At 44.2% G+C, this 16,696-nt stretch overlaps 1 protein-coding gene across 1 annotated transcript in view; it reads right to left on the bottom strand.

Annotated features, from left to right (window-relative positions):
* Nucleotides 1-16,696, bottom strand: part of HS1BP3 (HCLS1 binding protein 3) — a 73,573-nt gene that overhangs the window by 49,889 nt on the left and 6,988 nt on the right. The window contains exon 2 of the mRNA XM_037893999.2: nucleotides 12,401-12,566. Within this exon, the coding sequence (XP_037749927.1) occupies nucleotides 12,401-12,566 (166 nt within the window). The remainder of the gene's footprint in view (nucleotides 1-12,400; nucleotides 12,567-16,696) is intronic.

Here is a 16,696-nt window from a genome sequence, read left to right as displayed (position 1 = left end):
GGCAGGTCTGTAGGTGGGATCTAAATGCATATGAGCATCCAGGTAGTAGAGGTACCTAGGATAGATGGATACTCCTTTCGATAAACAGCATCAACAGAAAAGTGAAAGAAAGAAGGAATGGCCACATTAGTATTCTGGAGTCACTACCCATTAATCCTTAGCTAAGTGCCACAAGCGTACAGCAGAGGGTTTCAGACCAGAATCCCTTCCAAAATCATGTGAGTGTGAGAGAGACGCCTGGTCTACACTTAAAATTTATACGGACATAGTTATGTCGGTCAGAGGGTCTGTAGAAAACCCCACCCTCTAACTGACATAACTATGCTGACAAAAAACCCAGAGTACATGCAGCTATGCCAACAGAGCAGGGCACCTATCAGCTGCTTGGGGAGGTGGTGTTCCTTTTGTAAACTCTGTGGCCTGAAGCCTATGAGAGAAGGGACATAATTGAGTGAGCTCTCTGATGCCACCTGCTGGAGACCAAGGGGAGCTCACTGCGTGACGAAGACCAAGGGTCAACCTGGTCCAGAAACTGGCAAGCACAACCTGGGGAGCATCAGTGTCATGGACATCAACGATGGCCTTTGTACTCCGTAGCCGAGTACTGCGCACTGGTATGGACCAGAAGTAGCCATACTCGACTTGTTGGTGTCCAACTGACACTGCAATGTGGTGCATCACTGGAAACCTCAAGAAGACCCACCGCCATGGCTGCCAGTACTGTTGCACATTGCTCCCCCATCCATTCACCGCAATGCCGCAACACTTTGGGAATTCTAGTGGATCATGGAAAACGAATGTCTTCCCACCCACCAGGACCTTAACAACATCCCTCACCACCGCATGAAGTCGTGTAAGCCCTTTTGGACCCATGCATTTAACCTTCAACAATGCAACTTCAACCCTGATGAAGCCTGGAAAGCTGAATGGAGTTCCCAAGAAGTCACAAATGGACACCTTGTGAAAGACCCAGTGCGGAAGATCCCTGGCTTCGGTCTCCCATGAAGCTCATGGGCAACCCTAAACTGTATCTGCACAAACCATGGCAGATATGGATACTTGCTGCACAAATGGAAAATTAAAGACTCTCCAGCGTGCGACTGTGGCCACACAGAACAGACCATGGAACATACAACAACCCAATGCCCACAAATACAAAGGAGTCATCACAGCAATACACTCTGCTACTCCAGACACAATTATCTGGCTTAACGTAATGTAATGTAAAACTATAGTTGTTGATCTACATTTACTTCAGCCAGACAAAGAAGACTGAGTGAGGCAGTACCTCATTTAAATATCAATGTGTTCTCTGCTATCATCTGCTGGACAACAAGGGCCATCAACTGAGTGACAGTATCTCATTTACACATAAACAACAGGTAGTTTGGGGACACGGGGGTATAATTTGACAAAGTTTTGTACTTGGGACCCATATTTTTGAGATTACCCTGTTGGTAACCCACCTGCACAAAGTCTAGACAATGACTGGGTAGGAGTCACCCTGATTAAACCAATGTTTGCTGGGGTGGGGTAAGACCCCAGGGACAGACAGACCTAGGGGATAGAAGTACAAAGACTGGACATGCTGTGCTGGGAACACCTTGTTAGGTGGTAGGGACTCTGATGGATTTTTAAAACCACTGTATCCCTTGTATCTGAAATTGCTCTGTAAGACCTGTCATTGCCTTATGTGACAGAGCTCACCAAAGGTTCCCATCAGCGGCAAGCAGAACCCAGAGCCCAGCAGCAGTTCTGGTCACCTGAGCAGCAGGCAAAGCAAGGTTGGAGCTGGGCCCAGCCATAGCACTCAGTAGGCAAAGAAAAGCAGCAGGTGGTTTCACGCACAGGTCACAGCTTCCAGCAGCAGAGTGAGAACAACAGAGCGCACTCCAGCGAGAGCAGAGGATTTGTAGCAACTGTCTGTGTCAGCTTAGCGACTCCGATGAGGCTGCCTGTCCTAGGTGCTGAAAGCAATAAAGCAGGACAGGGTAGAGCCCTAGGGCTGCCTACGAAACAGGGACTCTGATTTTCCTGAATTCTTGGAATCACAAACTGTAAGGGTGGAAGCTGGGGAACCATGAACTGAGAGTGGGAGGCTGGAAGGCAGAACAAACTGCATCAGCCATTCAGGGTCCACTTGTTTGGGACTGTGACTTATGCACCCTGGGGTAAACGGTGGTGGAAGGTGTGAAATTGTAAATATTTGTCCCATTCAACCTGGCCTTTCCCTTTTCTCCTCCACCTCCCTCCTTTCCCCCCCCCCCGCCCCCCCGCAATGAAGTTTGTTTGTTTAAATGTCTGTGCTTGCAAGTGGGCACAGATTTGCCTAGCAAAGGTACTCAGAGCGGTTATTGGTAGTGTTCACTTGGTGGAAAATCGAGCCAAAAATTAGGAAACTGTAGAGAATCCCCTGCCTAAAATAAGGACCCAGCCCTTGTTGCTGCCCAAGGTCATTGGTAGAAGGGTTACACTTTACCAGCAGAACTCCTTCTGTTGGCATACATTGCATCTACACTAGGGCGCTGGGGCATAGGCTCTGCAGTGTAGTGGGGAGAGGAGATTCCTTGTTTCTTCTCCAAAAGAACAGATATTGTTCTTCAATGATGTGTACAATATGTCAAATGTAGAATTAATTGTAGTAAGTAGAATCATAGAATATCAGGTTTGGAAGGGACCTCAAGAGGTCATCTAGTCCAACCCCCTGCTCAAAGCAGGACCAATCCCCAATTTTTGCCCCATCCCTAAATGGCCCCCTCAAGGATTGAACTCACAACCCTGGGTTTAGCAGGCCAATGCTCAAACCACTGAGCTATCCCTCCCCCTGAAGTAGCAAGTTAATTTATTTAACTAATATGAAAGAGCAACTAATCCATAGAACTACCCCAAAAATATTACACTCAAATTCAAAACTGAGCATTGGGATGAGACAAAAAAACCTTAAATATTACTTTTTTTCTCTTCACCCCAGAAAATTTTAATCTTCCTATGCAAACCAAATGTGCAAATTTTTCATAAATCTCAATTTGTGTTCAATTATACTATTGAATTTAGAGCAAATGTGCACCCTGGTACATTATTACTAATTAAACCATTGAAAATCCTTGCGGGCTTCCCACAACAACCAACCATAATGTGCAATACAGCACACAGAATGTGCTAAATACTCTATCCCAAGCATACTAATCTGCTACCTGAAAGTCTGCATGTTATTACATCATGCAAAATAATTTGAGACAGTGCTTAAGTGCCCTCTGCTGGAATAGTCTATCATGTACCAGTCTCAGGATTAAATATCTAAAATATCTTTTTTTATTCTAGCAAATAAATAAAAATCAATACTATTAATCTGTAATATGTGGTTCAGACAATTTTCTCCAATTACCTATGATTCTTCTAGGCCCCGATTCTGCAAACACTTATACACGTGCTTAACTTTACTCATGAGAGTAGTATCCTTTGGCCAGATTCTCAGATGGTATAAACTGGCATAATTGGTTCAAATAGAATTATACTAATTCACACCATTTAAGTCTCTGGCTAATCAACTTCAAAAGAGACTACTCATGTCACGTGAATAAGACTAAGCACAAATGCATTTGCATGACTGGGGTCCTATTTACAATATTCATTTTGAAAAGACAACATGCACTTTAAGGAAACTTTAGGATGACTTCACTGGGATTCCCCATGTGTATCACTTGTAGGGTTGGAGCCAAAGTTTCAGTCTCCACCTTGAACTTCCGGGTCTCAAGTTGCAGTGGGAGAGGTTTAGGTTGGATATTAGGAAAAACTTTTTCACTAGGAGAGTGGTGAAGCACTGGAATGGGTTACCTAGGGAGTTAGTGGAATCTCCTTCCTTAGAGGATTTCTAAGGTCCAGCTTGACAAAGCCCTGGCTGGGATGATTTAGTTGGGGATTGGTCCTGCTTTGAGCAGGGGGTTGCACTAGATGACCTCCTGAGGTCCCTTCCAACCCTGATATTCTATGATTCTAAGAAGGATTTTGTTGCTAGAAACACATACATAAATGTATCATGAATAAAAACTTGCTGAAATAGCTGGAAGAGTAAGAAAGCTGCCCAGAAGTTCAAGGTGGAGACTGAAACTTTGGCTCCAACCCTACAAGTGATACACATGAGGAATCCCAGTGAAGTCATCAAGATGTATGTGAAGTTAAGTACCCCCCGTGCCCCCCACTACTGTGAAAAGCTAATTTAAAGAGCCCATGTAGGCAGTTAATTAAATAAGGTATATTTGGGCCTGTTAAAAGGCCTTCAGGGCTCAGTTTCAGGGAAGTGTTCTCAGAGAGACCACCTCTCCCAAGAGAGAGGAACTCCCAGAGTCCACAGGCCACAAGGAGGGGGGCTGTGCAACCCCTGAGCCCAAAGGGGGAGACTTCTGGCCAGAGAGCCCAGGACTGAAACTACAAGCCCCAAGAAGGAGGAGGGCTGTACAGCCCCTGATCCCCTGGAGAGAGACCTTATTTCAAGGTTATTTGGCTTTAATAAAGTAGTACCTCAGTCAGGAGAATTTTGTCTTACATCCCCCTTTCGGCTGTGTTGTTGTTAAGGGAGTGCCTGCAGGGCCTCCTTAGGTCAGCAGGGGGCACTATAGGACAGGCACACCCCACAACAAAGCCCTTGTCCCAAACTTATGCCCTTATGCTTTTTGTTCACAAGGATTTCAGTGTGCAGAAGACATGGTGTATCCTTAACTCACTGCCCAATAGCTTTCTGAGTACAACTCTTCATTTTGCAGTATTTTACAGTATGCACATTTAAACTGTGTTTTCCATTTTAAAAAAGCACTTCTTCATACTACGAGAAAATGGAGGCCTGGCATTGTGGCCTTTGAAATGAAACAACTGCAGGCTTTGAAAGGACACGAGAGAAAGCAAAACAACAATCTCTTTTTACAAAGATTCCAATCCCAGGTTGCAAAGTCAAGCACTCAAAAAATAAGAAGTTAAGATGTAATTAAGGTTGCTATCTTGTGCCACAGTATTATGATATAGTTACACAATCACATGCTATTTTTTTCACCCTGCCTCATTAAGTGCAAATAGGAGGATGCTCAATATTTCTTTTCAGCAAGGTGTGGCCCCACGTCTTATTTACTGCACACCAACCAACTGAGGCACTGAGTGTGGAATTGTTTCATTACCCCATGAGCTTTTCAGCTGCATGTGTCACCTCCTATTTGAGTGCTCCACAAACGATGAACTTATCTGCACAACATCCCTCTAAAGTGGGGAAATGTCATCCCCCATTCACAGATGGCATACAAGGAGATTTTAGGCCAAAATTTGCATGCATGCATCGATAAAATATACATGCACACGTATATAAGAGAGACAAAGAACTATTAATGGGTGTGGTACATACATAATAAGCTGCATTTGTATGTAAGACAGCGAGACAGTAAGGGCAGGGTTATTTTAGTCTTTAATAAACTTTATCAGCAAATTGAATTGTGAACTAGTAAGTCATTACACTGAGTATTAGGTTGATACATAAAACAAAATATCAAGGGCTGGGTGCATTCTAAAAAGGGAGGGGGCAATGGAGGACTGTTACTTCTGGAAAGACAGGGTGTGAGCAGCAGAAACGCACTTGAGATAAGAGAAGCCGGTGTATCTCTGCCCCAGAAAATGGCAGTTTGCGTGCACTAATTAAGCTTTACCTTCTCAGTAGCAGGTATGATTCAGTTTTAAAAATAAAGCAACTCCATTGTTTCTATATACCGAGAACATTCTGAACTTTAAAAGGAAACACAGCCGAGTTTTCCTTTAGTTTAGCAAGTGTGACCCCAAGGTTAATGCTTATCTACAGCCCACACTACAATCTGCAGTGCTTTACAAACGGATGTGTTTAAATAGCTTCACATGCACAAGACTCTGATCTGAAGACTCATCTGGAAGCGAACTGCTGTGCTGAAACTCAATATGAACATTGCATTTTAAATGTACTGATACCAAATGCTATGCAAACCAACACGCATGCAAACTGCAGGTTAATAGGTAAAGCTATATTGTTCAAATCAAAGAAATGGTAGGGATAGAGTTTTTCACATTTGTAAGTGAAATATGTCTTCCTTGTTTAAACTAGTTTTGATTATACGCACACATTATACCTTGTAGAACAAGTCAATAAAAGGTTGTTACCCCCCTGTCACAGTTCAGGGCATCTGCACCAATCCCTCTGTGGTCCTTTGAAGGCCCCACTCTAGGCTGACTGCTCCTGTCTTGGGCAGAGACCCGCATATCTCTCCCTCCCGACCAGGGGTTTTATAAAGTTGCGCAGTTCCCTGCCTACAATGTGATATTTCCAGCAAGCCAGACTGCCTAAAAAGGCCAAGCATCTGTACTTTGCTTTCTCTTCAAAGCAGTGTACTGCCTGCAGTTAGAGTTCTTTCTAAGCAAGTACATTTATTGTTAAGGTGAAAGCATTACAGAGAAAACATTAAAAACAATAAAAGAACCTATGCACATGCTAAAAAGCTTATCAGAGGTCACTCCCAACTCCTGCCTCGGGCTTAGTAGATATAATTCCTTCAAAACCCACAACTGGGTGACAAGTTCATAACTGTCTCAGATTCAGAACCTGAACTACCTTTAATAGTTCAGTCTTTCATTTATATAGCTTGGGCCTTTGATCTTGCCCTCATGGAGCAGTGAGCAGAAGATAATGGCCCCCTCCCCAGGATGTAGCTTCAAAAGGCTGGGGTTTTGCATAATCGGAGTTGGGGAATTTGCATTCACCTCCCCCTAGATCAGGGGTGGGGAACTTTTGGGCTACATCAGGGGAATAGAAATTGTATGGCGGGCCATGAATGCTCACAAAATTGGGGTTGGGGTGCGGGAGAGGGTACGGACTCCGGGGTGGGGCTGGGGATGAGGAGTTTGGGGTGTAGAAGGGTGCTCTGGACTGGGACCGAGGGGTTTGGAGGGCAGGAGAGGGATCAGGACTGGGGCAGGGGTACGGGAAGGGGTGCAGGTTCCAGCTGGGGGCGGGGCTGGGATTGAGGGGTTTGGAGAGTGGGAGGGGGATCAGGGCTGGGGCAGGAGTTGGGGCAGGGGGAGAGGCTCAGGGGGTGCAGGCTCTAAGCGGTGCTTACCTCAAGCGGCTCCCAGAAGCAGTGGCATGTCCCTTCTCTGGCACCTACATGGAGGCACGGACAGAGGGCTCTGCACACTGCCCCATCCACAGGCACCACCCCTGCAGCTCCCATTGGAGAGCATAGGAGCCAGAGCAGGGCCATGCCGTGGCTTCCCAGAGCCGCGTGGTGCTGCCTCCCTGTGTCCCGGCTGGAATGCCGGAGTGGGGCTGAACCGCCTGGTGTGGCCCCTGACCCAGCGCCAGAGCGAGGCCGAGCCACTGGTGCAGCCCCCAACCCTGCGCCCTCGCTGGAGCGGGTCCGAGCTATGTGGTGTGGCCCCTGACCCAGCGCCCCGGCCAGAGCGGGGCCGAGCCACATGGTGCAGCTCTCGGGCCGCTTAAAACAGCTTGCAGGCCACAGTTTTCCCACCTCTGCCCTCGATATTCCCCAGGAAAACCACTTATCACTTTTTGTTCCAAAAATCCATTCTTGTCTGGCACATTGTTCCATATAGAACCCCGGGTCTCACATCTGTCACATCTCTCCCTTTGAGAGGTTACATACAATCCTGGCCCACAATAATACATAAGCCATTCATTTACTACAATGGACCCCAAAGATATTTAAACTTAATTCAATATGATCTCCCAAGGATATGACAGAAAATTGACATCTCTGTTCCACATGCAGCCACCACCTCCACCCCTTTGCCCATTCCATCGCTAAAAAAATCATAACCATCCAGCATCTCTTCATATCTGCCTCCCTCCAGCTCCTGGTTCTCACAGAGACCTGGATCCCTCCATCTGACACTGCAGCTGCCCTCTCTTATAGATGCCTCATCTTCTCTCACAGTCCCCATCTTAAATCAGACTGTGGTGGGGCTGTAGGGCTTTCTCCTCTCCTGTTCCTGCTGTTTCCAAACCTTCCCTCTTCCTCTTTCTCACTGTTCCTCTGCTCCTCCATGTCACTGTCATCTACCATTTCCCAACTCCTCCTCATCAGCCTTCTTCTCTGATTTTGATTCCTTGCTCTCTCTCTCCGTCTCCTCACAATCTCCCACACTCATCCTTGGTGACTTCAACCGCATGTTGATGACCCATCCAACCCCCTAGCTGTATGTTTCCTCGACCCCATCTCTTAATTTGACCTGTAGTTCTTGTTCAGCTCTCTCACTCACAAAAAGGGCTCTTCACTCAACTTGGTCTTCACCAGTCTCTGCCCTCTTTTGCTAAGGTGCCCCTCTCTGACCATCACCTAATCTCTTTCAACATCTCCCATCAGCCCCTTCCCTCATGCTCTGTCACTCAGCCTTTCTGTGCCTTCCAGTCCATCAGTGTTGATGACTTCTCATTTGCTCTCAGCCCTCCCTCCCTAGTCTCTTCCACTGATATCATTATTGATCCTCTCCATGCTTCATTCTCCTCCACCCTTGATTCTTTTGCCTCTCTCTGCCATTGCAAGTGTAACCCACACATCTCCTGGGTGTGGTGTTCTGTCCCCTCTAGTGGCACCAAGGCCATTTAGAGAGAGAGATTAATGAGTCTGCTCTACAGCCTTAGTTAACAGCCATATGACTTTTAGCTCATGCAGCAGAGGCTCATGCATTTAGCTCCAGAGATCCCAGATTCGATCCCGCCCGCCGATGACCAGGGTCGGACGGCGCTACACAAGGTCTTCCCTGCCAACCCCTTACATCTGTTTCCTCTGCTCCTGCTCTCGCACTGCAGAGCATCTCTGGCAGAAATCCTGAAACCAGCTGACTTCCTCCATGACTAATTCATTCGTCTCTTTCAGTTCTGCTACCTTCTGAGCAGAGCAACTCTACTTCTCCAACTCAAATGAATATCACGCCTGCAATCCCGGCTGCTGTTCACTGCCTTTGACTCATTTCTCAAACCCTTCCCTCCTCCAGCCTCTTCTTCTCCCTCTCACAGGATCTCAACATTTTCTGCCAAGAGAAAACTGACAACATACAATGGGACCTTCCCCTGCCCTTTGGCTCGCCTCCATTTCCCCCATCCCCTCCTGCAACTCTCTCCACCTTCCCTCTGGTCAGATGCAGAATTTTCTCATCTGCTCTCCTCTTGTAACCCCCTCCACTTGTCAGAGTGATCCTATCCCATTCCCAGATCTCCCTTGCACCCACTCTCAGTCCCCTCCCTTACTCTTCTGCTTAACTGCTCCCTCTTCTCTACCCTTTCCCCTCAGAACACAAGCATGCTTTAGTTGCTCCCATTTTAAACAAAAAACAAAAAACTTATCCTTGACTCCACTTGCCTCTCCTGCTGCTGCCCCATCTGCCTTCTCTCTTTCATCTCTAAGCTCATTGAACGCACTGCTTGTAATTGTTGTCTGCAATTCCTCTTCTCCAATTCCATCCTAGACCTTCTCCGATCTGGCTTCCACACTTTTTACTCTGCTGAAACCGCGGCCTCCAAAGTCTCTAATGACCTCCTGCTAGCCAAAGCTCAGAACAAATATTCCATCCTCATCCTCCTTGACCTGTCAGCCACCTTTGACACCACAGACCACGTTCCTCTTCTTGAAATTCTGTCCTCCCTTGGTTCCTATGATTCTGTCCTCTCCATCCTAATTGCTCCTTCTGCATGTCGTTCGGATGATCCTCCTCATCCACCTGCCAACTTTCTGTGCGGGCTCCACAGGACTCTGTCCTTGGTCCCCTTCTCTTTTCCACCTACACCTTATCTCTGGGCACTCTCATCCGCAAACACACATTCAGCTACCACCTCTATGCTGACAATTCACAGATATGCCTTTCTACTCCAGGCCTCTCTCTTTCTTGGCCGGTCTCTCTGACATCTCTTTGTGAATGCCTAGTAGACAGTTCAATTTCAACAAGGCTAAAACAGAGTTCTTAATCTCCCCGGCCCCACAAAAGCCCCGTCTGCTACTTCTTTTCTCAATCAGTAATAATATCAACACCATCCTGCCTGCCAGTCAGGCCCATAACTTGGGTGTCATCTTCAACTCGGACCTTTCTCTAGATTAGGATGGAGAAAAAGATACAGTAGAACTGGAAAAGGTACAGAGAAGGGCAACAAAAATGATTACGGATATGGAACAACTTCCATATGAGGGGAGATTTAAAAGACTGGGAATTTTCAGCTTGGAAAAGAGATTACTAAAATAGGATATGATAGAGGTCTATAAAATCATGAATGGTGTAGAGAAAGCACATAAGGAAGTGTTATTTATAACTTAGAATAACACAAGAACCAGGGGTCACCCAATGAAATTAATAGGCAGCAGGTTTAAAACTAACAAAAGGGAGTACTTCTTCACACAATGCATAGTCAACCTGTGGAATGCTTTGCTAGGGCATGTTGTGAAGGCCAAAACTATAATGGGGTTCAACAAAGAATTACATAAATTCATGGAGGATAGGTCTATCAATAGGTATTAGCCAAGATGGTCAGAGATGCATCCCCATGCTCTGGGTGTCCCTAGCCTCTGATTGTCAGAAGCTGGGACTGGACAACAGGGGATGGATATCTTGATAATTGTCTGTTCTGTTCATTCCCTCTGAAGCATCTGGTATTGGCCACTGCCAGAAGACAGGATACTAAGCTAGATGGACCATTTGTTTGATCCACTATGGCTATTCTTACATTCTTATGAAATGTGAAACCAGCTTTTGGCTGCAGTAGCCTCTTTTTCAGGTTTAGAGGAACTATTTTCTTCATTTCAGTTTATTCAACTAGTTCAGTTCAATGACTTGTTCATTCATAGTTAGGAAACTAGTTGGGAGTTGAAAAATCAGGAAAGCTTGTTTTCCTCTTCCAACCTCTGAATAAAAACTCAGTGTGTGAGGATGAGCTCTACTACTTCGAAAACCTTGAAGGACATGATGACCAGAAACAATCAGCTCAATTGACTAACTACAGATAATATTCTCTTTGTTGAATACATCAGCTAACACAAAAAAAACTTTCATCCAGGCTTTTATCATCTCATGTCTTGATTACGCCTCTCTGGACTAGACAAATGCAATCTTGCCCTGCTCATGTCTATTCAGAATGCCGCTGCAAAGATCATTTTCCTATCCCATCATTTTGTTCATGTCACCATCTCCCTGAATCACAGATTCATAGATTCCATGACCAGAAAGGACCACTGTGATAATCTAGTCTGACGTCCTATATAACGAAGGCCAAACTTCCCCAAAATAATTCCTTCCACTGGCTTACCCCTTCTCTGTTACATCAAACATAAACTTTCACTTTCAAGGCCCTTCACAGCTTATCCCCACCCTACCTATCATCTCTCATTCACTGTCAAAAGGTCGACTCCTGACTCTGATAGGCCCATGATCCAGCCTCCACTGCCCACTTGTTACATTTTCAAATTAGCACCTTCATGCTTTGTCCTATGCTGCCCCTCATTTTTGGGAGGTGCTCCCCACAAACATGCACAAAGCCACCTTATTATCCTTCTTTAAAACCTTCTCAAAACTCTTCTTTGCCACGTCGTCTACAAAAAAACTTGACAATGGTTAGGCTGCTGGTGTGCTGAGATCACTGTCTGTCATGCTGACCAATAATGTCTCATTTTACTCCTCTGCCTGTTCTATACTTAGATTGTCAGCTCCGTGGGGCAGGGACCATCTTTTTGTTCTGTGTTTGTACAGTACCTAGCACAATGGAGTCTTAGTCTATGACTAAGTCCAAGGCGCTATAGTAATACAAATAATAACAGTAAACCAAACGTGAAGCATATACCTTACCACCCTATAAACTCAGGGTTTAAAATTACTTCCACATGCTCAAACTATTTTCCAACAAAGTCGGGGGACAACTGAGCAAAAAATATTTGATGGGATAAAATTCCATTCCTATAAATCAGCTTTACTTTATGACTTCCCCAGGAAAGGTGAAATGCCAGAATGACTAACAATAAACAGGGAATTAGACCAATCTCACTGAAGAGTACATATTAAATTCAATAAATCACATTATTACTTAGCGAGAACAGCTTGGGGAGCATAGGTAGCCTCAGAAGATGTTGAAGATAGGGTAGGAAATCTCTGTGCTCCATGTCTTATGTGGAGATAATATTCATCTACTTTTGTAAAGTGCTTTGAAATGTTTGGCTGAAAAGCACAATTATAGATGCAAAGTATTGTTATTTTGGTAACAGCCCAGACTGCACTGTCATATTGAAGATTATGAATATGATCAAACATGTAATGTTACAACAGAATAAAAACAATAAACGCTGATAGAGGAAAAAACCCCAAAAGATTTCTTTATCAAACACAGCAATGATTAACTACTTACCATAAACTGAACCACGTCTTCAGGTTTGTGCTTTCCTGATTTGAATGCAGCCAGTCGGGTAACAGCTACAATGTGATATTCCACATGGCCAGACATCATCTTCCCACGGATTTCCTGGTACTCTGGCACTGACAAGTCTATCCCTGTGTGAGCATTCTGAACTTCCCTAAGAATGAAAACAAAATGTTGATTCAAATATAGACAGCACTGACATGAACACCTTTATAGATTGCCTCAAAGAACACTTGATCCAAGGTCCACTGAATTCAATGAAAAGACTCCCATTTTAATAGGCTTTGGAGCTGGAATTAAATTTGGTCCTTAAACCATTGCTATCTAGTGAAAATATGACACCACCAACTATGCTGTGAAAGAAATAACAAATGTTGCTTGTGTAACATGTAAGTATTTAAAGCAGCACTGACTATACTCAGCTTAACAAGATACACTGCAAAACCCATACACTTTAGCATCAAGACTGAAAAGTATTTTGCATTCATTTTTAATCGCAAACTTGAAATTTGCTGCAGCCAAAAGAAACTTCTCCAATATGTTGCTAACTAACCTGCACAGGATTTTAGCCTAAGGGTCATATTTTCAAAGGTATTTAGGTGCGTAAAGATGCAGATCAGCACCTAACTCCCATTTCAGAAGCACCTAAGCCCCCTTTAAATATATATTACATTTAAATTTCCACTTTATACTATTTGAGATTATCTGTGAAAAGGTTAATCATCCTCTATTCTACTGAGAAATTCCTTCTATTGTACCTTGTATTACTCTGTTTAAAATGCCTGCCCCCTTTGCAAGGAACAGCAACTCCAGTTAACCAAAGCAAAACCACTTTTCATAGCATGCAAATCACCACAAGCAGGTCTACAGATTTTCACGGCCACATCACCTAAACGTGCACAAATGAACTTCCTGCCATTTGCTCACCTTCGGCATGCTCCACCCACAGATGAGATGGAGAAAGGACCATCAGCCTCAGGCTCTGTGGCATTGCCTGCTCTGAACCCCCAGATATCTTAGAATACTTTTTTTTTTTTTAAACATACACCACGGGGGCCAAAGCAACCAACATTATTGCTGCAAAGGTTGTTTGTTGCCACAGTGAATTACGGGACTGGACCTCTAGGCCCAGTCTTCCTCTCTGGTATACACATAACTTCCATTGATTACTGCTGGAAATATTTATTATTATTATGCAGGATATTATCATGACACTAATTTAACCATAAATTCCTTTATTAAATCCAAAGCCTGAATAGTATTTATACAATTGCTCTAAACATGCTTAAAAAGCCCAAAAAATAAGCAATAAACAACAAGCAATTTACTGCATCCAAACAGTAGCAAAACATTTATAAGACTTTGATCAAGATACTTGCAAAAGGGCTAAGCCCAGTGGTGCTTAGACCCATACTGGTTAGCGCCAACATGTTCAAACAGGTATTAGTAATGAACCCTTTAAGAGTTTACTTTCTATACCCTTAAACAGGCAATGTCATTGCCAATTACTGACTTCAGCTAAAAACCAATTTCATAGAATCATAGAATATCAGGGTTGGAAGGGACCTCAGGAGGTCATCTAGTCCAACCCCCTGCTCAAAGCAGGACCAATCCCCAATCAAATCATCCCATGAGAATTTGAGACAGTTCACTTTTATTTCCAGTCTTAAACCAGATACAATTTACAACAGCATTTCTCCCTAAGCCCTTTCCTCCCTATCTCTTCCCCTCGTTCTTCTTGACCAATAGTTTTTCCTTTGCACCCGCATTCACATAGGCCCCAGTGTTGGAGATAATGCTGGAATATGGGGTGGGAAAGCCCACGGTGGCTCTTTTTACAACAAATTCTCTTTGTCTTATTTAAAGCCTCTGCAGTCACCCCTATCAGTCAGAGCCCTTCTTTTTAGGGGAAATTTCCCCTTATTTCATCAGTGATTCTTTGGACCAGACAACCTCCCTACTTCATTCCTTCTCGCTTTATAACTCATTACTTTCAAGGCCTTTCTTTATAACACATATTTCTTTAACCAAATTTGAGCTAACTTTAATTATTTATTCTACAACTACAGTGACAGTTACTCATATTCTGGGCCAGGAGAATAGGAGCCCTGGATTTTGCACCTCGAGCTATAACCAGAGCTGCATCTAGCTAAAATTCACATGAGACCTATGCAACACTGCATACTCAGGCAAAGTCCACAGTAACGGCTGAAGGTTAAACCCTGGCCTCACTGAAGTCAATGGGAGCTTTGCCACTAGCTTCAAGGGGCCAGGATTTTACCTGGAGAGTTCTGCCTGAGTAAGGAGGGAATAAGGAACACTGATAGGAAAAACAGGAATCTGCTTGAAAGCAGCGACAGCCTGAGACACAATGTGAACATGTGCTTGAGAGCCAAAGAGAGAATCAGATTCTAAGGTTTTGTCTTTACAGATAAAAAAAAGGTGTGTTATTACCATAGGATAACTAACGTGCATCAGCTATCCTACTGTAAAGTCCTAATGGAGGCAATGCACAGTAGTTCTACCATGGCAACTAGGCAAGGTCAACCACGGGTGGGGAGTGCTAGCTACCTGGCAGTAAAAACTACAGTGCCTTGTCTCTATTAAGATTTTTCAGTGACATAGCTATTGTGCTATAGTTATCTCACTGTAAAACACACACACAGACTGTGTCTACACTTTAAACTGTGCAGCTGCACCGCGGTAGCACTTCAGTGTAGACACTCACTCCAGTGACGAGAGGGATTTTCCCCTCACTGTATTTAATCCCCCTCTCCAAAAGGCAGTAACTAGGTCAATAGATTTCAGAGTAACAGCCGTGTTAGTCTGTATTCGCAAAAAGAAAAGGAGTACTTGTGGCACCTTAGAGACTAACCAATTTATTTGAGCATGAGCTTTCGTGAGCTACAGCTCACTTCATTGGATGCATACTGTGGAAACTGCAGAAGACATTATATACACAGAGACCATGAAACAATACCTCCTCCCACCCCACTCTCCTGCTGGTAATAGCTTATCTAAAGTGATCATCAAGTTGGGCCATTTCCAGCACAACAGAAAAATTCTTCCGTCAGCCTAGCACTCTCTACACCAAGGGTTAGGTTGGCTTGGATGTGGGTATATGGATTTTTCAAGCTGAGCTGATTTAATTTTCTATTGTAGACCAGACATACACACCCCTCCCTTTCGGCAATGAAGACAAAGCCTCAACTCTGCAGTTCATCAGCCAGCCCATTCCCTTTCTGACAGCTTGGGGCCCTGCCTTTACACGGGGTCCACAAATCATAAAGCCAGACCTACTGACAAGTTAGTGTTTTGATAGAGCTTGGGCCTGCAGAAGAACTGGATTACACATTGCTTGGTAGATTTTAAAACAACAGCTGTGTCTGGGACTTGCAAACTTGGCCTCTGTTTTAAGTATTTGCTATCCAGTATGGCCACGTGTTTGGAAACAGGTCACATTTCATAGTTCTTTTTGCTTCTTTCCAAGTGTCTCCCTCCCTCTTATTACACTGATCGATTTACGTGCTTCAGAGGTTTCTTCAGATCACTGGAATTGTGCTGAAGCTCATGAAGTGAACGAGGCAGCTAAGATGAAGAAGAGCATTGAGAACTACCAGCTAATCAGAAATTGATTCAAACTTTAGCTGGGCTGATGCTAGATATTATTAATATAAATTGTTTATTGCCAGGTAAAAGAAACTCGTCTTCCAATCAGAACCACAGTGACCATCTTCAGTTACTACGGCACCATTTCAAAAGCAAATAGGAGCAGTGAGGATACCAGGCATCCATCTGACATGAAAGATGTTCCAATTCACTTTCCAAAAAGAGTATCATTCATCTTCCTGTTCTAATCATTGTACACTGTTGCTGTGCTTAGTTAAACAGTTGTTACCTCAGATGTGTCTACCTTTGAGTGATAGGTCAACAGGAATTTGTACTTTGATCTCCTATCCATTAGGACAAAAGGCAAGTGCAAGATATTTTAGACAGATTAAGTAGCAGACAGTTATTTACTTTAGGTACTTATATAGCCCCATTAATGTAGTATCTGAGTGCCTCTCAGCCTTTACCCTCCCAACACCCCTACGAGGTATTCTCCCGATTTTATGCTTAGGGAGGCACAGGGAGACTAAGTGACTTGCCCATGTCACACATGAAGTCTGTGGCAGAGAAGGGAATTGAATTTGGATGTCCTGAATCCTAGGTAAGGGCCCTAGCCAATGAGCTTCCTTTCTCTAATGTGAATATGATAGTCTCTCAAGATCCTTCTTTATTGTT

This window comes from Chelonia mydas, chromosome 3 (assembly GCF_015237465.2).
Source record: "Chelonia mydas isolate rCheMyd1 chromosome 3, rCheMyd1.pri.v2, whole genome shotgun sequence".
Classification (NCBI taxonomy): Eukaryota; Metazoa; Chordata; order Testudines; family Cheloniidae; genus Chelonia; species Chelonia mydas.
Note: the sequence above shows the minus strand (reverse complement) of the source record. Positions and strands in the feature narration are given on the sequence as shown.